At 41.1% G+C, this 26,981-nt stretch overlaps 1 protein-coding gene across 2 annotated transcripts; it reads right to left on the bottom strand.

Moving 5' to 3' along the window:
- Window positions 1-2,840: 2,840 nt before the first annotated feature.
- Window positions 2,841-26,246, bottom strand: dachc (dachshund c). Of its 2 annotated transcripts, none has more exons than XM_075478467.1 (11): window positions 25,463-26,246; window positions 18,601-18,710; window positions 15,471-15,581; window positions 11,431-11,609; window positions 10,164-10,284; window positions 9,897-10,031; window positions 6,572-6,768; window positions 5,799-5,949; window positions 4,827-4,955; window positions 4,546-4,650; window positions 2,841-3,394 (listed from the first exon to the last, which is right to left on the bottom strand). In XM_075478467.1, exons 1-11 carry the CDS (start codon window positions 26,044-26,046, stop codon window positions 3,357-3,359), a joined length of 1,860 nt encoding a protein of 619 aa, XP_075334582.1. In that variant the 5' UTR covers window positions 26,047-26,246; the 3' UTR covers window positions 2,841-3,356. The 2 variants fall into 2 exon arrangements, with proteins under 2 accessions (XP_075334582.1, XP_075334583.1); XM_075478468.1 differs by having other exon boundaries at window positions 5,799-5,946.
- Window positions 26,247-26,981: the final 735 nt, after the last annotated feature.

Raw genomic sequence — 26,981 nt, 5'->3', positions numbered from 1 at the left:
ATTTATTAGCTAACAACAGATCAAACAAACCAAACAGACCTTAACCATGATCATTATCAATAAAAACACTGTCTTTAACCCAAACATCAGCAAAAACATCATCCAATCATGAACCTCCCACAAATAATGCTCCAGGAGAAATTCCACATAAGACATAAAGTAAATATACAATCACACAAACACAGCTCCCTAAACACATTAAAACATAAAAACATAAATCAAAACCAAACAAATGTCCATATATATGCCAAACATTCTGTTTGGTTTATTATTAATAATAATAATAATAACAATAATAATATTAATAATAATAATGAAAACAAGTGCAAACACCAAACAAAATGTAAATCATAATTAAATTAATAAAATGTACAAATTTGTAGTTTTGTAAATTAAAAATTTCCATAGAATAAAAAGAGGGATTGTTTAGAAAGCAAAACTAAACCCATGAAAGAACCGAGAAGACCAATTAAAAATATATATATTATCATATTATAATATATAATTTATGATGTCCTTGTACACTACACCACAGTGCATCTACACAGCGGTGACAGAAGGTTTCATTCCTATTCCTATCTATAACCTTTTCTCTGTCCAGTTACCATTAGTCAGGTCTATACCCTTAGGCTGATAACCACTGATCTAACAAATGTAACCCCCTACAGCTGGGATTTAGGGCAGGGTTCATAAGCATTTTATTAGGGCAGATCATGTACCCGGATTATCCTCGTGATGAGCGGTCTTCTGACTCATGATACCACCCTGCTATTATCTTCGTCATTCCAGTGTCCTGAAGCTCAGATCTAATAATGTTTTATCTTCAGGCATGTCATCTATGACTATTTGCACAGTATGTAATATTTATTTCTGGTATCCATTCAAGCAGCATAGGAAATGTTTAATGTCCTGAAGTGATTTGTGCTCTGACAGACTGGTAACAGCGCTAATATTCCTTGGGGATTTAACCAGGATATGGCTACACAGTGTACAGATTAATGACTTTTGCTTATGGTCCCTTGGCCTTATGTGCACAGTGTCATATCTTGTCAAGGTCCAGACTTCCTTTGCAGAGGTCCTTCTTTGTCTTACAGTGAAATAGCTGCCAGTTTTATTCACATCAAACAGTGTGTATCCCTTCTGGCTTGACGGTGCTTGCTCCTCAGCCATTTGATCCGATGCTCACACCACTTCATCCAAATACATTTGAAAAGATATGGGGAACAGCTGTCTAATAGTGTTGCATTTCCCCATCATCCACAGATGCAGTTGTGTTAGTTCCCATTGGTTAGTTCCCACCCATTAGGTCTATTTGGCTGCTTGTGGTCAGATGTGACTGCAAAGCAGAGCTCAGTAACAGCTTGCTAATTGTGTTTCAGACCTTCTCTGTCACTGATGTGGGAGTGAGGTCTAAAAAGGTTGCTTTGCCCCTGTTCTCAATCAAAGATAATCAGATTAAACAGCACAGAGATGTGTGTATGTGTGCATTTGTGTGTGCTTACCAATAAAGAGACTCCAGATTTGGAGACAGCCTTGACTCCTGCTGTTTGCTTTGTTCATTAAGAGGAGATGAGCAGATGGTTTGCTGGTCTGTTGTGCAGTGCACACATGCAGGCACACACACACATGCAAACACACAAACACGCATGCATGCTCAGTCCTGTCACCTTAGCTTTATCCTCCATTTATCTTTTCCATTACACATCTCTCGGCAGGACAATGCTACTCGGTGAATTGTGAGGGATGTGTGTGTGTGTGAGAAACAGAAAGAGATACAAGGGAGTGTGAAAGAGTAGAGAGAATGAAGTCACAAACCTTTTCCGTCAACATAGCCTGTGAGTTGGTCATCTGAAAAGCTGATGACTCATTCACACATTCATCTATGTGATTCATTGCTATTCACTTGTCAGCCACCGTGTATTCAGGAAGAATTGCTTGTAGCAGAGGTATTGTCTTAGTCCTGCTTCACAGCTTATCTGCCCATGTCCAGGAAATGGCACACAGTCCATTTAGACAAGGTATAACGAGTAAAACCTGGCTGACTCCACAAATTTCCTTGGCATCCAAAAATTTGGATGGGAACAAGGTGAGATATATTATGTAGTACTTTGAAAAAACGTTCATATATATATTGAAAAATTGCATTAAAAAAATCTAAAGCATTTTTGGTTCCTAACACACACACACACACACACACACACACACTTTGAATGACAAAATGTTCGAACTTTCTCAGGCTTACAAAAATATACATATGGAGATTTTTTTCCCCTTTTCTTAACAGAGGAAAATACTGAGCTAGATTTGATTGATATTACCAAGAATTTACAATGAGTCCTGCATCTGCTGCTATTATTTGGAGGGCACAGAGCATAAAATAAGCATACATTTTCACACAGGAGAAAAGTTAATACTTTTGACTTAATTAATTTAATACTTTTTCCGATATATTTGCTAAACATCATGCCCTTAATTACTTATTGACCAAAGATCACTGTAAAACCTCTAAGCCCTCTCTATCAGGAGGAGGAAACGTAAAAAAAAATAAGTGCATCTCCAGACAGAAAGTTTACACGTGACCCTGCTTGCCACCTTTCTGTGTGTTTGTCAATACTTACATGTTTTTTGGAGAAAATCAATGCCCCACACCTTCACTTACAGACGTCACAAGAAAATGGACTTCCTTTTCCTCCACAGCATGACTCACACTGGATTTGTCGCCATAAACATAATATACTGTCATATAATCCCATTTCAGATATCGATAAAATAAAAAAAATTAAAGAACCAACTCAATTTAAAACTGCACTTGTGAAATAACGAAACAAGCAACGGCACACTTTGATAAAAAGGATTTGTATTGTTTGTATTGTCAAACTGCACTACTGCATAACATACACAATACAAGTCATTTACTGACTGTACAACATGCCATTATGGTTTTTTTTTCATAATAATAATAATAAAAATGATGACTATATATATGTACACAACTCTGTTACAAGTTATATTCATCACTTGTGTCCAAATAAACAGCACTGACAAAAAAAACAACTATGGTCATCCTCATCTAGGATCTAAAAATCTTGATTGAAATAAACACAGTCAAACACAACATCAGAATAAAGTACTCTTCCCACTACAGCTGAGATTTGGTGATAAATGCAATAAATTAAACAAGAGAGCAATGAGAAAGTTCAGATGTAACCCATGAGATTTGGGGGAGATGGGGATTTGCGTCTCAGATGCCACTGCAGGACTACGCATGCCTGTAAATAGTTTTGTCATAAATGAAGAATCTTCATCACTCTGTTCTGACATCCATCCATCCATTCATCCGCTCTTCAATCTCAAATTTAGTACATCCCGGTAGTTTGCAGGAAAACTCTGCCCTCTGAAATCCAAAAGAAATCATATATCAAATGATAATAAAAAACAGACAACTCAACTCTTTAGTTCTGTGAGGGAAAATGCTGTGAGAAATAATCACTTCATATAAATACTGAAAAAGGCTCTTGCACAGAAATGACCAAAGATCAATAACAAAGGAGCATTATTAAGTTCAAAGCGTTTGAACGCTTTTCTGCCCCTGATCCTCAGTTTTAGTGATAAAACTTCATGGCACAAAGGAATCGCATCCTGCCCTGCTGTCTGACAGACAATTCCCCTTTAAATGATTTATTACTTGGTGTTAATTATGCAAATAATGTCCAAACAAACTCGTCATGAGGACAATTAAGACAGCCATTAATTAGTGGCCAGTTCTCTTCTTGCTTCACTGACATTCAATTAAAAATTGCTTTTGAACAAGCAGACTGTCTGGTTTGGTGGTTTTGGCACAGTGCGGAGCAGAGGTGGGCTGGAACCATGCACTCTTTTGATGAGGACGGGCCAGAGATCATGGCCGTTACTTTTTCTGTCTGTTTAAGATGTTACATGTGTGATTTTCTCATTAATCTGTCCCCGTGAAGACAATAATGTAGGCAAAATAAATATACTAAAACGCCTGTCTCCATTAAAACGGTAGCCCCAGTGAACTGTCTCATGCTTCATTTAATTTTGCTCAATTTCTCAGGTGCGGTCTCCCTGTGAAATCTTTAAAAACCCTTCCGGTAGACTGGTCAGTTAAGCATCAAAAGCAGGGAGTAGGTGAAATAACAAAATCTGTTGTCTTAGCTCATTCGACAGGAGCTAAGTAAATTCCAACCAGCAGACATACCACTATTCTTAGAGTGAAATGGAATTTTTTGAATAATTTTATCACAGCTAATAATAATTCCCCCAAACTTGGTACGGCGCCTTTACAAATGTGAACATTTCTGAGTTTCATGCTTTTAATTATTGTGTGGACATCTATACTTTCTATTTTGAGAGCACATGGAACAAAAAAAACAAAACCGTGAACCTCTGATTTTGTGATGGACTGTTTTAGCACTGATGGTTTTTCTACAAATAAAATGACTCGTATATTTGCTGATCAATTCATAAGGCTATTTTCACAGCTACACACTGAGACAGCAGTGTTTGTTATCTGGACAGCTGCACCTTGTACTGTCGCCTTGGTGTCCAGCCGGTTGTCATCGTGGCTGCTCCCATCCACGTCTTGGGTCACAGAGTCTGTGTGAGGAGGGGCTGCCGATGATTGATGACCTGTGGTTTGGTCATTAATTAATAAAGACACCTAATTAGAGGCAAATGAATATTCAAGGCTAAATTGTACTAAAAGCTCAGTGACATCTAATCTGAAAATGAGCATTAGCACGGTAACTTTAAGCTCAGTTTTGATTCAAAACAGAAATACAACACATAGTATTTTGTTTCTGTACCTATGTGTGTGTTGGCAGAGTGTAGCAGGCTGTGCTCTGCCTGATCACGGAGTTTGACCTCCTCCTCCAAGGCCTCCTGAAGTCTCCTCTTACTCCTCTTTTCTTTCTTCAGGCGCTTCTGGATCAAAACTGAGGAGGAGAGAAGAAATATAAGAAAGGATAACAGAAAAATACATGTTTAAACACAAGATGTTTCTAATTCTCAATACTTTTTCCTGTTTTTGCTGTTTTTCTAGGCATTAGGTTATCATATTTCTTGTGAGGCCACCCAGCTCTCTGAATATAATAGCGTCTTCAGATCAAAAGATTTGGAGGTACTTTGAAATTATTCTGAATTGGTAGAGGTGTATTGTTGTGATTTTGCAGAGATATTCTGAGAAGGGGTGAGACTGCCTCTGGCTCAAAGAAACAATGAAATACAATGAATCACAGATGGAATTTGAAAGTGTGTGTCACAGCACATCGTGAGGCTGGTTTGAATGATCAAATTCCCATTTTACTGCAGTTCCATACACCATCAACAGGTATGCAACATCATGTGACATGTGGCTTGGAGTTTACATTTTACAGTAACCTCCTTCGCCACCTGGTGTGACCTCATCAAACAAAATGCCCTTGGTTGGAATTCTCTCTGACTGCGCTACAGATGACAGCTTTTGTGAAGCTGCCAAAGTTGATTTAGTTTGTAGGATACTGCCAGCCTCAGTTTAATTCACCTCTGCAGCTGCTTTGAGGGGTAATATACTGTAGGTGTCCTCACTTCCTTATCTGATTTTCAAGTTAATGGACGCCCTGTCAGCTCTGAAGTGGATTAAACCAACCTTGTTTAGCTGCACAGCAGAATCGTCAGTGTTTAGTGTTAAAACACACACTGTGTCAGTGTTAATAAACTCATGGGGGGAAATGTAGCACTCTAATCAACAATTACAAACTATTATGATAACACCTGAAGTTAACATTGACAGTCGGTACCTCTGTTTTTTTGTTCCATGCTAAGCTGTCTCTCCAACGTCTCTCGGAGCTCCCGCTCTCGGACAAGCTCCATCTTCAGCTCCGTCCTCTCCAGCTGGTCCTGCTTCTCCTGCGCCCGAGCATTCTCTATGGCAACCCTCAGCAGACCCTGCTTGGAGACACAGAGGCACACACCAACAGGTTACACACTGAACAAGAGTCAGGAGAGGTGTCTGCCTTTCTCAAGTGATGTAAATACACCACAGCGAGCTATTACTTCAAAGGATCAAGCAAAACTTCAACAAAAGTGTTGTGTGTGTTTTCTAAAAGTTATATCATCATGCCTATTGTGTGTAAACCATCTCATTGCAAATGTATCTGGCTCTTGTTTAGGCCAAATTCTAGTCCACTGTTTGAGACATGTATAATTCCTGAAATAAGTTGAGCATGAAAAAAAGGAGAAGACTGATGAATTAGATTGTTAACACGATGAAAGTAAAAACTGGTCTTTTAACTACTTGTTAAAGGTGAATCTAGCAACACATCAGGGTCAGATGAAGCTGTTTTTCCCCCTTTTGAAAACCCAACCAAAGAGGGCTCTCATTGTGACTGCACGATAACAAAGACATGTAAAATCTGAGAAGCAGGTCAGCACACGCCCAACCCAATTACTGCACATCCTAAATGTCTGCCTCGTCTGCTATTTACCATTTCAGGAAATCCCAGAGAGTGGCTCATCTCCCTTCCTATTCATCTTAGAGTATGATAATAATAAAGCCCCAGCAGAGCCTCACCTGGATGTTCGTGAGCAGGGTCTCTATGGAGGACAAGCCTTCCGGGAAGATGAAGGGAGCGTGGTGGAGACCTGCTGAGAGCTTCTGTCCTGCAGGGTAAGATACCCTCTCGCAGCTCTCCCTGCCTGATGGGGGTTTCTGGTAGACTTGTCTATCACAGCTCTCCCTGGTTGTCTGAGCAGCCAAGGAGCTGTTATCTGGAGGGCAGAGAGACAGTTTGATGTCTAGTCAGTCAGAATGATGCACTCCTGACTGAATCAGTTTAACACAGTGAGCGCTGCTTCACCTGAGCTGACACTCTTGGGAAATATATCCAATGGTGACATCACTTCTTCATTTGAACACATCCTTAATGAGGGCTAAATTTAGCAATTAAATTTAAATAAAAAAGTATGGTTTGTAGTTCAAAGATTTGAGCAAAAAAAAAAAAACATAATTGTGATATCTCTAGGAAATAAAGTAAATCAAAATGCTTATTGTAAAATTCAGAGTCTAACTGTGCAAAAGTGCACAAAAAGAACAATCTGCCATCAGTACGATGTCACAACAATTTCACACTCTCTGTATATCATTGACAGAATATCAAGGTTTTTGTTTTATATTCCGGTTTTCAGCAATACCAGCATTTTGCACCACCCCTTGTACACATACTGATCCAAATGAGACTAAATCTAATCTAAATGAAAAGTTCATTCCTCATCCTTTGGACACAAAGGATTTAACTCGCATTTAACAACTTTACACATTTTTCATGATTAACATAACCTAATATTTCCAAGCATTCAGGATTTAATGTATGTATCTAAAAATATGGAAAGGGATCAATACTCTTGCAACAACATGTAATAAAGCGCAAAGCAAATTCTGAGCTTTCTGGTAAATTTAATTACTTGTAAACATGTCAAGCCCAACAGAACAATGGGTGTTTACTCTAAGTACTGTGTGCAAGTGCATGCACACATACACAGAAGTTCTGGTTTGGGGTTTTAAAAATGTGGTTACCCTTTATTAGATGGCACTCTGCCTATTGATAATGCTTCACAGCTTGACGTCTCCCATAAAAGCAGTTAAGAACCTGCATTATGGATGACCATCTGTTTGTAAACCTGAGAACTGCATGTTCCGTATTCGTGACAGTCAGGGAGCAGAAGATTAGCCATTTTCTGCATTTTTTTCACCCGCATCAGGCAGTTGCTCACTTTATCCGTTGACTGTCATCCGAGCCACTGAGGACGGAGACGTCCTGGGAGTCCGGTGGTTATTGGAGCAGAGATGAGTGTGAACGTGCGATGTGATATCTGACACTTTTCTCTGTCTGTGACAAATGACGGTGTTTTCCCTACTTAGCTGACCACAGCATCTTCTGCTCCAAATCCACCCACCTCCCCTACTCTGCCTCGGCCTCACGTCTTGGCAACTGTCACATTCAAGGTGTTTCACAGATGAGAAGCAATACCTTCCCCCTCCTCCCTTTTCTCCCTCTTTCTTGCTAAAAGCATTGCTCTGTAGAGAAAGGTAATTAGCAGGTGCTGGCGAGCTCAGCGGAGGGCATCCAACTACACTCCTGTGGCTCACACACAGACACACACACACACACACACACATTCATAGCCGCTGAAGTGCGCAGTCAGCAGCGTGGGCTCCCTAGGCTCCTTGGATGTGACTGATCCTTTATTGAGTTACTGTTTTACGCCTACTTTACCTCACTCTCACACACACACCGTTTGGCATAAATACACACACACAGACACACACACACACACACACACACACACACACAGCTGCCAGCTTGTTTGATCATTTACCCATCTCTCTAACCAAGGTCACTGTCTGTTTTTCTCTTTTCTCCGAACTTCATCTCTCTTTTTCCCCCCTCTTATTCCTCTCCCGCCCGTCCCCAGGGCTAATGAACTTCACCACGTGAGGACTGCCAGTCAGCGGAAGAGAATGGAAAGGCAAGGGGGGAGAGAGAGAGAGACAGAGAGAGAATAAAATTCTGCTGATGTTTGGTTAATGGGAGTGAGGTGTCAGGGATGGCCTCTGATCTCTGCTGCATGGATATGTTGTTCAAAGACCATTGAAACAGCACACACAGCCAAAACTGCCTCTCTCACAGATATATTATCATACAATAGACTGACAGAATGACAGCGCTGAAGAGCTCTTTGAAACTCTGTTCAATCCAAGATAAACCTATCCTGTGATGTACTAGGTCAAATACAAAAGCTTGCAATCCAGAAAATGTACATGAGTTTCATTTGCATGCAGGAAAATCAATTGAAAATCAATCACATAAATGCGATGTGTGTTGCATGGCATTCTGGTGGTTGGTGCCATCACTGCTTTGTCAATATGTTCACAGATACCTGACAGCATCTAAAACCTTACCTGGGAGGCCTTTGTCAGTTTTAGATTCGATTACTCAATAATGTGATTCAGTATTAGAATACATCTAAACAGCCACGTGCACATACATAAAAACCTGCATACAAACATCTCGCCGTCTCCCTTACTCTTTCTCTCACTGTATATTTCTGCTGACTGTTTGTCCTTGAGCAGTCCTCATTAAGCTAATGCAAACCTCCCTGACAGAGAAAACCAAACAACTGACGTTGCAGCACCGTGGCAACGCAGGCCCTAACGACAGGGAGGCGGTCGTTATGCAGATGAGGTCCAGCTGAGAGCGCGGGAGGCCGCCTGGCTCGTTAGGCCGCGGCCCGGCAAATGGCTCGCTAATGTAACACCGCTTCCTAGTCTAATGGAGTCCTGTTTTGCTGAATTATTTGTCTTTGCTCACCACGGGAGGCCGGGGGGCACTGACAGCGAGGAGGAGTGGAGTTAGAGAGAAAGGGAAAGACAGTGAATACTTATCGACCATTTACTGATATTTCCTTCTTGTAAGAAGATTACAAAACCTCTCTGTTAAAAATAAATAATTTCAAGGAAACTCGCACATTTTCCACAGGTGTTTAAATCTGCAGAGCATAAATGGTGGCAAAGATGGATGGATCGGAGGAAAAATGAATGCTTGTTGTTCAGTATTGACAGCCTTAGCGCAAAGGCAATTGATTTTTCTGAGAAGTAATCATTACTCATTATTATTACTAAATGATTAATGCATGTAACAAGAAATTCTCAGAAAGCCATAAGACATTGACCTTCAAAACGAGGTGGACATTCTAACTCAATAAATTTGAGTTCTGTAAGACACTTTAAAAGAAGGCATCTAAAAAGATAATGAAATGTTTTTTTTGTAGATTTTGTGATTCTTTTTTTTTCTTTTTTAAATCTTTGCAGAGCTGCATCACATATCAGTAATACTCACCCCTGTCAGTGTGCCTCCTCTTGTTCTCCTTATTGTACTCCACTGAAGTATCATCTGTCTCTCTGGGCCCTTGCCCTATCCCAGGAGAGTGTCCCGACACACTGTGACTCGACGACAGGCCGTCATGAAGTGAATCTGGAGAGAAAACACAAAAAGTGAAAAACTCATCATTTCCTGTATTAGATATGACACGAAATCATATTTCGTGTTTGTGACAGTGTGTCAACGCCACCTCTCAGTGCTCAGATCACACAGGTGAGTACGTACGTGTGGTCTCTGCAGTGCGTTCTGTGTGCGACGGTGAACTTGATACGCTGCTGCTGTGATTGGATGACATCTGAGCTTCCTCCATTGAGAGGGAAGGAGAGGGGCTGTCCCGCACTCGCTCCTAACAAAAAAAAAAACGATAATATATGGTACACAAAATGGACAATGCTTACAGGCAAAGAAAACACAAAAATATGAATTAAACATGACATTAGAAATTGTTACTACAAAAAACAATATGGAGAATTCAGGCAGGCAAAAAGTTTGCAACGCCTCAAGATGATAATGATAACATTTTTGCCTTATGCTGATTATTTTAACCACAGATATTAATGTCATAAACCATGATGCCTTCAAAATCTTAATAGCGTCATGTCTTGTGAATGCAAGGGGAAAAAGCAATGGTCATAATAAAAAGGTATCATTTCAGTTCTCTTAGTTAGTTGGTAGCAAGCTGATGGGTTCTTTGATGACAGTTCATCTTCATCATATCTTTATCTGTACCTGCAGCGTGTGAAGCCAGATCATATCAATGTATGTCAGACAAAATATCATTTATACGATTGTCATGTATTGTTATTGTTTTTTTTCAGATTTAGAAAAAATATGTCATGTTTTGTTTTTGCATTATGCCAGCCAATCAGTATCCAGTGTCGACAAAGCATTGGCAAGATCACTAGCTGCCGGCTTCAGTGAGGATGTAGCCTACTCTGGCTTTTCAGCTGGCTTAATTTCGACCCTTTTACCGCACCGTGCAACAAGAAAATAATACACTCATCTACAAATCACTAAAACAAATAACATCCTTAGGGACAAAGAAAGATTGAATAGAAAAAAAGAATTGAAATGTTTGTGCTAAAGCATTTTTAACGTCCCATCCACTGTCTTAAAGCAACGGTCTACATTTTTTAAATTCTACCCAGAGAATGTGACTCTCTGTTACAGATAAGGACATATTAGAAATATAAGAAAATATATGGAATTGACCTGAGGGAAAGAAACAACTGATTATATTCTGGAAGAGATGGAAGAGAAGAGAACTGAACTGTAAATTCTGCACATTAAAGATGAAAAGATTAATTAATTTGAAAACTGAAAAATGATAACAATGTCACTCTATGTTAAAGCAGTAAAAAAATGATGTTGTGGAGCAATTTTTTCAAACAACAAATATTTCTAAACTCTAAGCTTTCTTCCAGAGTTCAGAAGTTTCACGGACTTAGACGGTTCCTGGCTGATTGTCAGGTTGATGGACCTCTGAGTTCACCTTAATGACGGAGGTGGGAGCCCTGGCAGGGGGGTTGGCGTGGAGCTGTGCCACGCTGGCCATGCTGGCCAGCGTGCTCAGTCGGTTCATCTGGCCCATTGCCATGGAAACGGAAGCCGGCGCCAGGCTGGCAGGTATCAGAGGATGTGACATCATCATGAACGGTAACTGATCCAGAACTGGAGCAGAATATAATAGAAAAACAAGGAGCAGAGTTAAGAAAGTGCTGGTAAATTTTTTGCTTCTCACATTACCAGCAGCATTATTCACAGGCCAAAAGGGTAACCGTACAAGCAACCATCATGAAGGAAGTTTTGTCTCCTTGTTTTTTATTCTTATCTCAGGTGTATTTTCAGGTGTACTAATCTATTCAAATTTAAAAGGCCATGACACTGGTGTCAATCCTATAAGATATCCGATGGCTGGTCTGCCTCTAAAGCTAGACTTGAAAATACATGTGCATGTGCCTGTCAAGGGTTTAGCCGTGTGGGTTGTGGAAAAAAGATAAGCAAAGGTGTAAAGTGGAAGAGGATGTGACTTTGTTTGTTTTTAAGAGCAGGACAAGTGCCTCTCAAAGATGTAAGGACTATAATAGCCTCAAGGTGTTTCACGATTGCTATGGGCAAAAACAGAAATTCAGCTGCTGTGGAATAGAGATAAAATAGATTTATTTTCTTAAATGACTGTTCTTTATGTTAATCCAATGCATTTTCTGCAGTTGAAACTAAACTCTTATTATCTTTGCCAAATCTGTTGTTCACACTCCTCTCTTTAAGACAAGCAGTCACAATCTATGAAGAAAACCCTTCCTCTCAACAGCACCCTAGTGGGCTGTTGCAGTCCTTCTATTCATGAAACAAACAATCCAGTTGGGGGGGAGAAAATGACATAAATATTTATCATTTAATAAAAGGAAAAACAAAAACAAAAGAAACACAGGGAGGAAGTGAAACAAAAGAAGCTGATGGCAGTCCTGGTGCTGGGCCAGCAATGCACGCTGGGTAATTATAAACACAAAAGAAAAAATCTTGGACTCTATTCCGCACAATTGTCACAAATAATAGAACGAGAGGAAGCAAAACAAAAAAAAGCGATCCAAAGAAGAGAGATGAAACAGAACAAATAAAAGGGGAGAAGGAGAGAAAAAAAACGACTGTGGAAGAAAGGAAACGAGAAGGCAAAGTAAGAAATAAAGGGTGAGGCGTTTACTTTATGAGTTGGGCTCGCTGGACATATGTGCAGTGCTTTGTGCATTTTGGCAGATTAGTTTGTCACTTGTCCAGAGCAGAAACCAATCCAAACAAAAGATCTGTCTGAATGGAGTTGAATAACCAGATGCTCTGACAATCAACTCAGAGCCAAATATTAAGCCTCAGTTGGAAACCAATGCTCCACTTTTGCCCCTCTGTCCAACCCCACCTCCCTCAATAATTTCATTTTCACTCTCATTCTCTCCCTCTTGGTAACTCTTTTTCCCCCTCTCTTCTCTTTCTCTGCCCTCCCATCACTTTCTCTTATGTTTCATTAAAAAACATCAAAAGTCAAAGTGCCTCTCTTTTGTCTATCCAAACAAACCATTACTGTAAACAAACAGTTACTGTAAATTTCCCAGAAGATCTTGTTAAATGCAGAAATGGCTGCTCCCTGCTCTTCCACAGCCCATAAGGTGTCACACTCAGCATTTGTGAGTGTGTGCATGTGTGTAATCTGAGATTGCCTTTGTAGTGGTTAAAGCTCTGGTAGGGGCCTATCCTTCCCATAAGGCGGTGGGTGGCGGTATGGAAAAAACACATTGTGCTTATGTATTTACTGTATGCCTGTGCTGTGTTTGTATGTGTGTGTGTGTTTCCACTTGACTCTATCATTAACAGTGATTAAACTTTACAGGTTTATAATGGCTGGTGGTAACTAAGCCACCTAACTGCACACAGATGCTGGCAGTCATAGTGTATACAACGGTAAACAATGCTTAATGCTGGTGGTGTTTACCCACATGAGCACAGAGAAAAGCACACAAAACCAAAGACTTCAAAGAAGAGATTTTACTTGTATGTCTTTGTCATTTTTGAAAAACATCAAGGACAATTTCTAATTTCAATCCTAAAGCCATGCAGTGTGCTCCACATGTTAAGTGTGTGTGTCCCAGGTTGATAGTGTATTCCACACAGACCTCCATAAGCCCTGTCATCTGTCTAAACACACTGATGTCACTTTAACCTGTCGATAACAGTGGGGATGGTGCGCCCGATTTGTTTGTGTGTATACATTTGTGTTTGCGTGTGTGCATGTGTGTGCATGTGCCCGTCCTGCCATCGATTGTCCAGCGTTTGTCGTTTGCATTCAGGATAGTGAATTAGAGAGAAGACTATTGATTTGGCTCCAGCCTCTCATCTTATTCATCTCTCTATCATCCCGGTGTGCTTACTCTTGTCCACTGATGCTCCAGTTTTGCTGGCTGCTCATCCTCACTGCAAAGCCAGGGAGGGGAGCAGTGAAGGGGGTCATTTTTAATAACTTAAGACTAAAAAGTATACCTGCACATGTAATGAGCAACCAAAGGGATTCAATTCCAAAATTAGGTGATTATTTGCCTTCCAGGGACAAAATGACTGTAAATGAGGACATACTGCTTTCTCAACCGTGAAAAGCAAAGACTCTTTTCCCTTAAATGTAATTCCACACAGGAGACAACTATTACAACTATATTTAAGAGCTCTTTAGTGAAAATGAAGGCTTTAAGATTGTTTGTACATCTACAGCATTTTTGTTAGCAGTTTTCTTTATAATAAACAAAATAAATAGCTATGGCTGAGCATTTCTGCATTTGGCCTCCAGCATACCAACAGGTTGGATTCATCCAGCCAGTGTTCATACGTAACAAACCTAAGAAAATCAGTCCTGGTGATTGTGACAGAGGTTTGTCTACCATTAGTAACAGATTATCAGCTGTTTGCTAACAGTCAAGCCAAAGAGTCAAGGATATTTGAGTAGAGTTGAGGATGAGCAGCTGCAGTATTGGCAGGGCCAATTTGAATATCCATAGCTACTGCACATTAAATAAGGCCCAAGTGAAGAGCTATATTTGAGCAATTTTAATTAATTTTATTTAAAACCTGTTTAACATACACAAATGCCATTATTATTGGCTACTGTTGGCATATGTCAGATATATTAACATCTGTAATATGCTCAATATGAAATCTTTTTCTTTCTTGGAGAAGGTTACAAAGAAAGAGATGCTTGGTGTAATTGTGTCATCGCATAATTGTGAATCCAACTCCAGTGATTACAAAACTGTCTGCAACGCATGTAGCAGAATGCATGACATGCAACATAAGTTGCTAACCCCTGAATTAGTTTGAAAATATATTGCTGGGAAGTCGAGTATTTATTTTTTTCATTGTTTTTCTGAAATCATTATCAGCATTAGTTATACTTTAATATCACACAGGCTTGAATTTAAATTGTGAAAAAAAGTATTGTAAATATTTAATTTTCTTTGAGGAGTTTAAGCATTAGTACATTTCTGTTTTTACTTTCTCAATATGATGACTAATAGATAGGAATGATTTGCAGATGATGTTTTGAGGCTACAGTGTGAATGTCCAACTGTGCCTTTTAGGAAATGTTTCTTGAATCTCACCGAATTGCACAAATATGAAAACAAATCAAAGCTTCAGGAAATAATAATCCCTACAGTCATTTATTTTGAGAAAAATATAAACAAGAAAAACCTGTAACGCACACTATGTTTTGATTATTTGGATGACCTAAGCCAGATGACTAATTTCTTCTGAAGAACCGACTCAACGCTGCTGTATTTTGCTTTCATTTATCGCTTTCAGAGGAAGCAAACAGGCAACAGAGGTGATGTCACATCCTGGTTTTAATCAGCTCGATTCAACAGTGCCACAGCTGCTTAAGTTGTACTGACTTGAATTCACAGATGTGTTCAGACAACAACTGTTTTATGACTGAACATTTTGCACGCATACATGCACGTGTGGGTGGAGACTGAAAAAACAAAGTGAGTGACTCACCCAGTCCGGTGTTGTGGTCACCATTCTCTCCATTTGGTCCGCCATGTTGGTGGTTGCTGTGGTAACTGGCCATTGCCTCCAACTTGATCTTTTTGGCCAGGGCAGAGAGATCTGAGACAGAAACAGATATAGAGAGGGAGAAAAGAGGGAAAAAAGAATCAATAAAAGCCAGATCAATGGCCCCCGGTGGAGGATTAGAGCAGTGGGTAGGCAGGAGGTTGTCATGGGAAGACAGAGGCCAGCCATTCATTCTGACTGCACCGCTGCACTGGCCATTTAGTCTGCCAGGGAATCGGCAGTGATAGGAACAAGCCAAGACATTCATCTCACCCACACAGGGATATCACATCCCACAGCACAGCACACAGGATGACACCCAACGGCAGCAGCAGCTCCACCTTTTAACCAGAAAGCCCTTCCTTATCAGAAATAAAGAATTGGAGACATGAAACAAAATGTGAAAATACCTTTTAATAGAGGTTGTGCACTTTTGGATAATATGTAATTGAGAGTGACTTAATCTGGCAGGAGGGTGGAGACCCATTTTAATTTGTGCCTTGAACCTTAAAAGGTAGCTTGACCCACAGGGCAGCCTTGAAAACAGAAAATTAAATATCTCTTGCGCTAATACAGACAAACATGGCGAATTATTAAGGTTGAGACAAATCACACAACTGTGCAAACACAACTGAGGAAATGCAAACAAACCGAAAGTCTTAATTTCCTGATCTTGGATACATGTAAACAGTTGCAACAAATTCAACTGCTGAGTGCTATTTTTTTCCTTAGACAATGGGAGTCTGAGGTGAATAGTTTGTCTGCCAAAGATGTCGACAACCAAAACAAATTGTTCCTTTTCTTCTCATCTTCTCTTTCTCTCTTTCCTGCCCTCTCCTCCCATCCCCTCTCCTTACTTTACCTTTTCAAATGTCAGCATCACAGCGGGACATAAGCCACTGTGTTGCATGTGTGTATGTGTGAGCACATGAAGGCAAGAAGAAGCGACTAAGGAGGATCACATCAAAGATCTTTCCTGCCTTTTACGCTCAAATGTCCTCCATCTCTCTGTCTCCTTCTCCCCTCTCATGTGGCCATTTCTAATCAGTGGTGCTGACATTGCCGTCGTGCCCTCTCCTTTGGTGGAAAAAGACTCTTTTCCCACTGAGAAAGATGCTCTTGAGCGCTCACACAGACACAACACACACACTCAAGCACCTTTGAACAGTGAGAGGAAGCGGAGGCTAATAGAATATGGCTTCTTTTGAGGTGGGGAATGAAAAGATCAGGTTGCAGTGAAGAGCACAAAGCCAAGGGCAACTTTGAGAGCGGTGAGGTGCTAACAATTACTTCTCTTCCTTTCTCTGTGCATCAAACACACGCACACACACTTACACACATGAAAACACTCTACAATAGACACAAAACCAGAAATATCTGTAGCTAAACAAGCAGCATTATGGTCTTTAGCAGCAGTAGACTAGGACAACATGAAAAAAGGCAAAACATGATAGTAAAGACACACAAATATACAGATTCTGATATGATGCACATCCAACATGAGTCATCTGCTATTACCTTTAAAAGGAACTAATTGTCCTAAAACTCGATTTATAATTGCAGAGGCTATCAAAGAGAAAGAGGAACAGGAAGTTTTACAGTGACACATTAAATATATTCATAGTCATATTTCAGAGGTCTAAAGATTATATTACTTACTCAACCTAGCAGAGGACTTTGTGTACTTTTAATTCAAGAAAAAAGACCAAGCTTGCAACTTATGAGCTGTTTCTCATGTGTCAGCAGTGTGTATGCTAATTTTATTAATCAACACACCAGTCACCTCCCAGATCCCCACCTCTTCATGCTATTGATGATGGGCAAAATCTTCCATTACGAGGGGCTGCACAACAAGTAGGGAAAAACGCCCTGTCCTCTATTCTGCATAAGCGTTCTGTTCTTTCTTCAAACTGATGGGACAAAACAGCTGGTTGCAAAATCATTGCATGTCATGTCATGTTCTAAAAAACGTATGCTGACAGTAAATCTGAAGAAACACTAAATCTGTTCAGGGAGACAAAAGAGGGATTTCTACTTTTATGATGATTTGGAGATTTAAGGAGTTCAATTAATGAATTGTCAATTGACAATAGATTTTCACATTAAAGCAATTCTGTTTTTATATTGTCAGTAGTGATGTAGTCTGTTAAAGAAAGATTATAGTTTGACTGTTAGAGATAGCTTTACAATATGAATGCTTTTTGATCAAAATGGTTATCAAGATTCATAAATACTTTACTATCTTTATACTATATTTATGTCCATACTATATTTTTGTTGTTAGTTGTCATACCCCACAAAACAGCTTTTAAAATGTTATTCTTTAATGTATTCTAATCGGTATATCGGTGTATTCATATTTCCACATATTTAACTTTTTGAACTGAAACAGAGTACATGACCACATGTGGAGTAGTAACAGCAATTCTTCTTCCAAGTGTTGAGCATCTTTATTAATATAATTGTATAATTTTCCATTTGCTTGTTCCTTGATTAAAACCTAATGTTCCTAAAATGCCATGCAGTTGGACTAAAAACGCTGACTGATTCATTAGTGAAATAAAAGTTTGACAAAAGATGTGAGTTGATTGTTTGATTGGCCTACTTTGACTGAAACATGTTGAAAAACTCTTTTTTTAATTAGCAGCTGTTGCTTTTTCTGTAATAAAATGAAGATTGAAGGGACGATAAAAAAAATCAGGACTGTTTCTTGTGCCTCTGTTATTCAGCTATTGTGAAGCAAAAAAATTAGAACGATAACACAAAATACAAGAGGGCATTCATTGGGAGGAATCTATTAGAACTGAAGATTATGGCTCGTGAAATAAAGCAACTATTTAAAGAAATGAAAGAGTGATTTATGACAAGTAAGAACAAACAGAATAGAAATGAAAAAGTTCCTCAGCAGAAGAACACTTTCTGGATCAGTTTTAGATCTTGTATTTTACAGCTGAATAGGTGATTTAAAGTGCAAAGTGTAACGACATACTTTCCTATGATCATGCGCTTGTGTAATAGTGTTTCTACAGCACATGTATGTACTGTATGTGCGTGGTAAGCCCTGGGTGGTCACCTGCAGGAGGCATGATCCCAGCGTGCATCAGACCACTGTGAGACAGCATGTGGTGAGTCCCGCCCTCTGTCACACTCTGCAGCCTCTTGGGCGGTCGTCCAGGCCTCGAACTGCAGGCAGAAAACACAGAATAGCGTTAGTCATTAGGCAGTTCTCCATGCTGAGACTGAGATGGGTGGCCTGGTTAGACAAAGTGTCCTTCAGTCTGTAAACCTCTGATCCTGCTAAAGCGTCAACAAGCAAAACACTGAAACCTGACCGGTTCCAGGAAGACTGCTGTACAGCAAATCTGACCTCCCTGTGGATACGAGCAAGCAAAAAAGGAGTTTCCCTATGGCATCAATAAAGCACCTCATTACTGTTCAGCTTACTCATTCATTTGTTTGCTTATTAAATGTGTTTGCTCGCCTCCTTCACTTTCAATCCTCTCCTCATTTGGCCATTCATTTTCCTTTTCCCGTCGTGTCACAAATTTCCTCAATAAAGCCTGTGACTACGAGCAGATTCACACAGATTCTTGTGGGTACGTGCGTGTGTGTATGTTTGATTGAACCGGGCATGCTCAATCAATCCTGGAGGAAGTATGTGAAAAGCTGTCAGACATCACTTCAGCTCTGACTAAATGGTGTGAATGTCCTGACAGTGGAAATGACACGGGCAACATCAGGCTTAATGATAACCAGCGTACCTCATCTCCTTTCATTGCAGCTTGACATAACACAAGTCTGTGGCTAAGAGTGTGTCTGTCTGTGTCCGCGTGATATTAAAAGACAGTGAGTGAAAAAGGGGAGAGGAGGAGGGGAGAGAGGAGACGAAGAAGGTGTGACAGCAAGCAAAAGAAACTGCGAGAACAATAAAGTTGAACAAGGAGATAGAGTGACGGATGAGGGGGTGTAAAGTGAGAGGATAAGATTATATAGAGTAAGAGTGCCTGAGAGTAAAAAAAAAAAAGGTGTGAAAGAGGGGGAAAAAAGTAGGGAGAGAAAGACTAGAAGCAGCAGCTTCCTAGCGTGGGGCGTCTTTGAGCAGATTTTAATTAGAATCTAATCCAGCCGTCATTAAGGCCCCATAAACGAAGCTGTCAGTCAGGAGATTAATGGCGTCTCATTTGCATATTGCATATAATTCATCAATTACCCAGCAGAAAGGACCAATCCCCTGTTGACACACCCACTGGCTGAGAGGGGGGGGTGAAGAGAGACAAAAAGACAGAAAGATTGTGTAGTCACTAACTGTGGGAGAAAAACAGGTAGCTTGTGTTTGTGTGTGTGTGTGTGTGTGTGTGTGTGTGTGTGTGTGTGTGTGTGTGTGTGTGTGTGTGTGCGTGCATATGTGTATGTGTGAGTGTGTGAGAGTGGGGTCTCGTCTGGCTCGTGTGTATGTGTGTCTGTATGAAGTGTTCAAAGGTTAATTTGATGAGCCGATGAGCTCCACAGTTCCTGCCCTCGGTTTTAATGAGTTGTTATTATTGTCTCTTATTATGGGCCCAGACCGACTGGGATGTGACAGCTGACATCAGATATCACGCACGCACACACACACACACACACACACACACACGCAGGTGCACGTACAGTGAGAGACACACACAATCCTGTAGGCAGTGAGAAAAACACACTCAGGTGGATACACAGACATACGCACACCCAAATTCACAGCATGAAAGACAGACATCAGGAATGTGCAAGAGGAATAGAGTTGTTAATACATGTGTGTGTGCGCATGAGTGTGTGTGTTGTTTTAGTGGAGGTGGACTCAGAGTGCACACAACATTTGTTGCAGCGCATATTGAGAAGCACACTGAGCTTAACAAAAGCAGGAAATGTATTTTTAGGTTTCAAGTTTGAAGGTAAAGCAACACAGTTCCACTGCAGCTGATGTTGAACCGCCTCGAATAGACACACACACTTACACAAACACACACAGATGCAGAAGTGAACATCAGCGGGGGGAAATAAAATACACAGAGACCAAAGACTGTGGTTGGTTTTTTACTGCAGCCGCTTCCCTTTCCCTTACTACTGTTTATTTGCACTCACTAATTAATGGCCTCTGTGTGTACGTGTGTGTGTTGGTGGGTGGATGCGTAGTGTGCGCGTTTGTATATGTTGCATTTTAGGGGGCATAAAAAACTGGAACCTAATTTTGTGTTTAGTCTGCAAGTGCGTTGATACATCAAAGTGACCCACGAAGGGAGGTCTCTGTGTGTGTTGTGCATGCAAGTGTGTTTTGAGTGTGAGTGTGTGTGTGTGTGTGTGCGTGAGGTTGGAGAGCACCGGTTCCCTGAGGTAGGATTAATGAAAAAGCCTTTCATGGAAAAGTCATCAAGCTGAGGGGATGGAATGAGGGAGAGGAGGGGGGAAGAGAGAAAACAGTTCATTGTGTGTGTGTGTAGAGGAGGGGGTGTATGGCTTATGACCTCTTTGTCTCAAACTTTAATTAAAATCTCACCCAGACGTCCTCCCTCATGCCAACACTCTGGCCACACACACACAAACACACACATATTTTTTTTTTAGAAAGGTACTCTGTACATTGAGTTCTGCCCTCTAAGCTTAGTGAGTGTATGTTACCTGAAACATGAAACGCCAAACATGGCAGCTGGAGCTTAGCACAGGTGGAACAGAAACAAAACACAACAAAGATGACAGATCTCTCTGTTTCTCTCACACACACAGACACAAAGACACACACACATACGAAGGAAAGAGAAAAGTAATGAAAGAAGAGGAAGTGTTACAGTCAAAACAGTGGAACAGCTACTGGCTTGGAGGGACTGAGGTGCTGATAGGTAGCAGCTGTGTGTGCATGTGTTTGTGTGAGTGTGAGTAGGAGACAGAGAGGGGGAAAAAAGAACTTGCTCAAACAAGATTTTGTTTGGAATACATTAGCAGCGGTTTACAGCTCCCATGCTCCCATCCTTTCTATCTGTGTTCATCACATAGGTTTGTATTCGCCGTCACGGTCCGGTTTGATAAATCATAACGTCGTCGCTGTACGCAGGAAGACTTATGTTGCTGGTTATAGAAGGCAGGGAAAGATTGATGTTGTGATTTTCCTCTCAAATCAAGAACCAAAAAGCTTTATGCGCCATTGTTATGAGGAAAGCCTGTGTGATGAAGTCATGAAAGAAGCAGGCAGGACAACAGACACACACAGGACGTTTGATTATGGCAAAAATCTGATCTGCTAAACTGATACTGTCTTGCATTCCTCTCCCACATTCCAGGGTCAAGACGATGTCAAGACTGTGCGTTTCTGCAAAAGTATGCGCGCGCTTTCCATTAAAACCTGTCACAGAGGAAGATACGGAGGCCCTCTCTATCTCGTCGTGCTCGTCTCTATAAAACATCAAAAGAGTTCGGAGGTTAGAGTTGAGCTAACATACCCCACCCTAACGCACACACACTTGAACATACTTGAACACAACCCTCCTCCTCCTCTTCATCCTAACACTGCTGACTTTGACAATGAGTTATGGTGTGGCGGTGGGGCTCAGCTTTGAGGAGTCCACCTTCCCATGCACACACACAACGCCAACTGCCAACTTGCAAGGCCGAACTTTGCCACTAAGAAACACAAAGAGAGGGCTTTTGTTGTGCTCGGCAGGCCACTTTGACTCATTTATCATTCATCGCTTGATTTAGCTCACTTTTCTTCTGCAACGCTTCCACCTGTTTCATGCCTGAATTCCGCTGTTTTTCTTATTACTGGTTGTGAAAAAAAAAAAAAGCTAAATAAACTAATTTACAAAAAAAAACACACATTTTCCTTTTTAGCCCTATTAGCGTCTGTGCCAGTTTTAGGGTGCAGAGGTTTTTCTTTTACTGCTTGCACCCTAAAGAATTTGTAGTGAATGGATTTTGCTCATACTGTGCAAACCACTGTAAACCATGTCAACTCTTGTAGCAGTTTTAATAGAGAGAATTTCTTTAGAAGAAAGTTGGTCCTCTGTCACATGATAACGAGTGGCCTGTGTCATTTGAAATGCAGTAGATAAAACAAAAGAACATTCCCCTCCACTGCAGCAGGCTGGAAGCAGAAATCAAATGTAAGCAAACAAAACTGTCTGTATGGAACATATCAGGTAGAATACCAACTCTTTGATTAAGCATTGCCTCTATATTCTGGTTCTTTTCAGATTCTGCGTGTAAAAGATTGACAAGCACATATGCAGAAAGCATACGCTGTAATTAACACATTCTTTGGTAAAAATTAGATCTTGTTCTTCGCCACATTACACCACTTTCATGTAACATGTGGGAGGGGTGGCATTTTTGGCCTCTGCATAATGTATACATGTATGTGTAATGCACACACCCTGTTTGACCCGAGTGAGCTGTTTGATGTGTGTTACCAACAGAGAATGAAACTGTTCCTTTGTGAGGGAGAAAGAAAAGGACGGAGGATCAGGTTGCCTCCTACACGCCATGTTCTCTCTGTGGAACTAATGTCATTTAGCAGCAAAGCCAGCAAACACACAGGCGTGACCGCGCGAGTTTGTGTGTGTTTGTGTGCCACCTATGCATGAATTATAACTAGGCTGTGAGTGAGGGTGAAGTCGGCCCTTCTTCATGGTTTGATGAGTCAGTGGTCAGAGCGTGTGTGTATGTGTACACACAGCAGGGAGAGAAAGAGCGAGACAAAGAGAAGAAAGACAATGATAAATAGGGCACATTTTCGTATCCACTGCTTGAAAATATTTTGTTTTAATATGTTTCAAAAAGAGCAAACAAAGAAACAAACAGCCAAAAGAATAGGCTGCAGGAATCCATGTTAAGCTTTCAGTTAGTCATGTTAAACTACTGTTAAACGCCAGGCCCGTTATTTTTTCCTCCAGCCTGTCCCTACTGTACTGAACTAGAAAATAATAAGTGATGTCTGTCTAAATCAGTAACAGAAACCTTTGTGAGCCATGACGCTGTCAGAAAGCCACATCATCATATTCTTGAAGATGTTCTTGAAAGTTTAAGGTTTATTCAGGCAGTCCTCCTGCTTTAACGAGAACCATCTTGGGTCTCACTTTTTACCTGCTACTGCATGGTGCTCCATCCACACAAGGGATTACTTAAAACTTCTAATGCGGGGGGCTGATACTAATGGCTACCACAGCACATTTGAAGCCCTCAGACAAAGAATCAGGCAAGTTGTTTGAAGATTTCACACGAGTGATGTTTTCAGATCTCATTAACTAAAGGCTGTTTGAGTGTTGTGTGGATAATTAGAGACGGCAGAGGCTGTGTATTTTCAGGGGTTGTATAACAACGTTCCTATTAACACCAGACATAGAAGAAATCCCAAAGCAGTCAGAAGATGCATCTGGATTTTGTCTTGGTTGGAGGGCCGCAAAAGCTTAGGCGCAGGTGTTAATCCACACACACAGGGCTAGAAGATGTTTCCCATAACTGTTAGTTCTGTTTTGGAGTGTATCTGGGTTTCCTCAACAAGTCAAAACTTGTCTTAAAACCTTTAATCTGGTAACAAAAACAAAACGCAGCACCAATTTGTAAAAAACACAGCCATGTCAATGCACTGCAGCGATCTCGGAAACAGGAGGAAATGTAGTTCATCCATTGTTTTTGTGAGGTTTATCTGTGCACATCTTGATGCATCCTGTATCTGCAGTTAATGGCAGGTGTAAATTGGATCATTCATGCTCCAAGGAGCAAGGATTAAGCATCAAACAATATAAATTCCCAAAACTAAGGCTAATCCACACTCCTCTGGATTCAAACTCATGCTGTTATGAGCATGTGGTCTGCATGACAGCAGGCTGAGACACCAGGAAACCACAAATCCCAGCCAATTTAGCTCCTTTATCCAAACATCTCTGTGCCGCACTGGATTGATGACCCATGTAGTTGGTCACCATCGGAGTTCTGCAAAACAGCTCATTTACATAATCGTATCATAAATACCGAGAATTCATTTAATCATCTCCTCTGTTCTGATGCTCAGGGCTAAAGAGTGTTGATATGATAAGACAGCAAGTTATTAAGGAGGGAGAGGGAGGCAGGGAGGAAGGGGAAAGGAGAGAAAGCAAAAGGATCAGTGAGTGAGTGAGTGAGCTTGTCCTGATTTAAGCTGCCGCTTGGGGCCAAATGAAAATTAATTAATTTCTGTGAAGAATCAATTTCTCAGAATGACAGTGTCAGATTCAGTGTGTGCAAGTGTGAGTGTGTAAGAGAGGAAGAGCATGTGGGTGTGTGTGTGTGTTTGTGTGCATGGCAGAGTGAGGCACAGATCACAGCCTGTGATAATGTGACAAACTTTTAAGAGTGTTTTTCTTATTGAGATTACGAAAATTCATTATCGTCAACACCATCACAACGTTTATCATCCATTAAGATGGCAATTAGTTACAGGCCTAACAGCAGTAATGTGGCCAGTAAAAGGGGGTGAACTGGACCTACAGTCAGTTGTGATCAAGTCAAGTCAATCAGAAGCAATTTTTGTTAAATGAAAAATGTATTTATTGAAAATGCATCTATTTTCAGAGGCTTTCAGGGAGCTCCAAAATGTTTGAGTTCGGGGGCTTCAGAAATGAGTGAAGCAATAACAAAGTCATAACATAATACAGACCCGTAGGCTACTATAGATTATAAACCACAAGATGAGATCACCACTAGTCTAACATTTATAAAAGGCTTTAATTGTTATTATTGTATACCTCTGTTATGATTTGCTGACTGATAATCAAATGAATAGTATTAATTGTACAGGTCATTGTCTCTGGCTTTCTTGTACCTGGTAACCCCAACCTGTTACACCAGCCCCCCACCTCAATCAAACATCAACCGCATCACGACAGAGTCACACCGTCACCCCCGCCTCTCTCCCTAACCCCCCATACCCGGCTCACCTCGCATTGGTACAGTCGTTGTAGAGCGTCTCGAAGTCCTGCCTGGAGATAAGTTTGCACCGGTTCACCCCGGGCTGGATGGCTCCGAGCCCCCGCAACACGCGGACCTGCTCCACGTTGCACACCACCGGAGAAATGTCCAACCGTTTCAGCTTGGTGTAAACGGTGTGGAGCCCGCCGACCAGGTGCTTGAGAAACACGTCGAAAGCCTGGGGCAGGCAGATGAGCTCCGTGTCTCTCACCGTGAACGAGGCCAGCTTGGCACCTTTCACCTCCACCAGTTTGCACTCGTTGTTCTGCGGCGTGCTCTCCACGGGCGACGCGGTGGCGTACACCGGCTTAGCGCTGTTGGACACCGGGGCTCCTCCGCTCTTTAGCGGGGTCCCATTGGGAAGTAAGAGGTCCGGTCGGAACTGGTGGAGCAACGCCGGGTGCGCCACCGGAGGAGCCGGGGAGGAAGCGGCGGAGGTGGCCGCAGGTGGCGGAGAATTGGTGGCCGGAGAGACAGAACTCGGTGCCGGGTGGTGTCCGAGAGGAGCGGCGGGGAGCAGAGTCGGAGCGGCAGGAGTCGCCATGGTGGTCATGTCGGAAAATTAGTGCAAAAGTAAACTTCAGAGTCAAACTATTTAAGAAAGTAACTTCGCCGAACACACGCAGATGCTTTGCGAGTGTGAGGTGCGCATTGAGTGCGCGGAGGTGGAGAGGGGGATAACAGAAGAAGAGAGGACAGGAAACAGGGTCCGTGTGTGGAAAAACAGATCACATAGTTGAATCAGAATGAGCGGAGGCTTGTCTCAGAGTGGAGATGCTACTGTCACATTATCATAAAGAGGAGGAGCCTGGGCATATTCTTAGAGAGTGAGACATGCAGCGAGAGGGGGGGCGAGAGCAAAGATTAGCCTACATAAACTTTGGATAAGCTTATTTATAAACGCTTAACGAAAAGACACCTTCACATTAATGCCCCTGATGGCATGTTTGTGGCAATGTGAGGAATTTACAGCATTTCCAAAGCGCCTCATTAATTTGTTACGGATTATTAAATGTATTACCCTTTAAAGTAAAATTATGATTAGACTACTGAGGTGTTTTCCTGAGAGAAAACGTTTTCCCTGCTATCACTCTGTTATGATGATCCTCTGAGTATCATCAGAGATGGATGCCAATATGAGGTTTTATATTACCCCGAAATACAGAGAAAGTCTTGGGCATGATTCTTTGAGCAAAGTAGGAAAATAGGTATGCTGGAGATTTATCTGTTTAGAACGAGCAGATTGTAAAGAGATAAATCTCAGTTTCCAATTAGTATTTGACCTTTATGCAGTATGAGTGTTATTAATAAGGGTTTTCAGAAGGAAATGAGAGTCTTCATCTTCTACATGACAGCTGTATTTAATTTTGTTTCTTTTTTAGTCAGACAACAAGAGTACTGGGGAAAAAAATCATAGCCCGAATATGTTTTTTATTTATAGACTTTTATCAATATAGGTGCAAAAGCCAAACATTTAGCTAAAGGTGT

The sequence above is a fragment of the Odontesthes bonariensis genome, chromosome 2, assembly GCF_027942865.1.
Source record: "Odontesthes bonariensis isolate fOdoBon6 chromosome 2, fOdoBon6.hap1, whole genome shotgun sequence".
NCBI classification, from domain to species: domain Eukaryota; kingdom Metazoa; phylum Chordata; class Actinopteri; order Atheriniformes; family Atherinopsidae; genus Odontesthes; species Odontesthes bonariensis.
This window is presented reverse-complemented; position numbering and strand designations above follow the sequence as displayed.

Coding starts and splice junctions, on each gene's coding strand:
- dachc (XM_075478467.1), bottom strand. CDS start 26,046: ATGACCACCATGGCGACTCCTGCCGCTCCGACTCTGCTCCCCGCCGCT. Junction 15,582..18,600: donor TGGGATCATGCCTCCTGCAG/GTGACCACCCAG, acceptor TTTCTGTCTCAG/ATCTCTCTGCCCTGGCCAAA. Junction 3,395..4,545: donor CACCAAGGCGACAGTACAAG/GTGCAGCTGTCC, acceptor TTTGGATTTCAG/AGGGCAGAGTTTTCCTGCAA.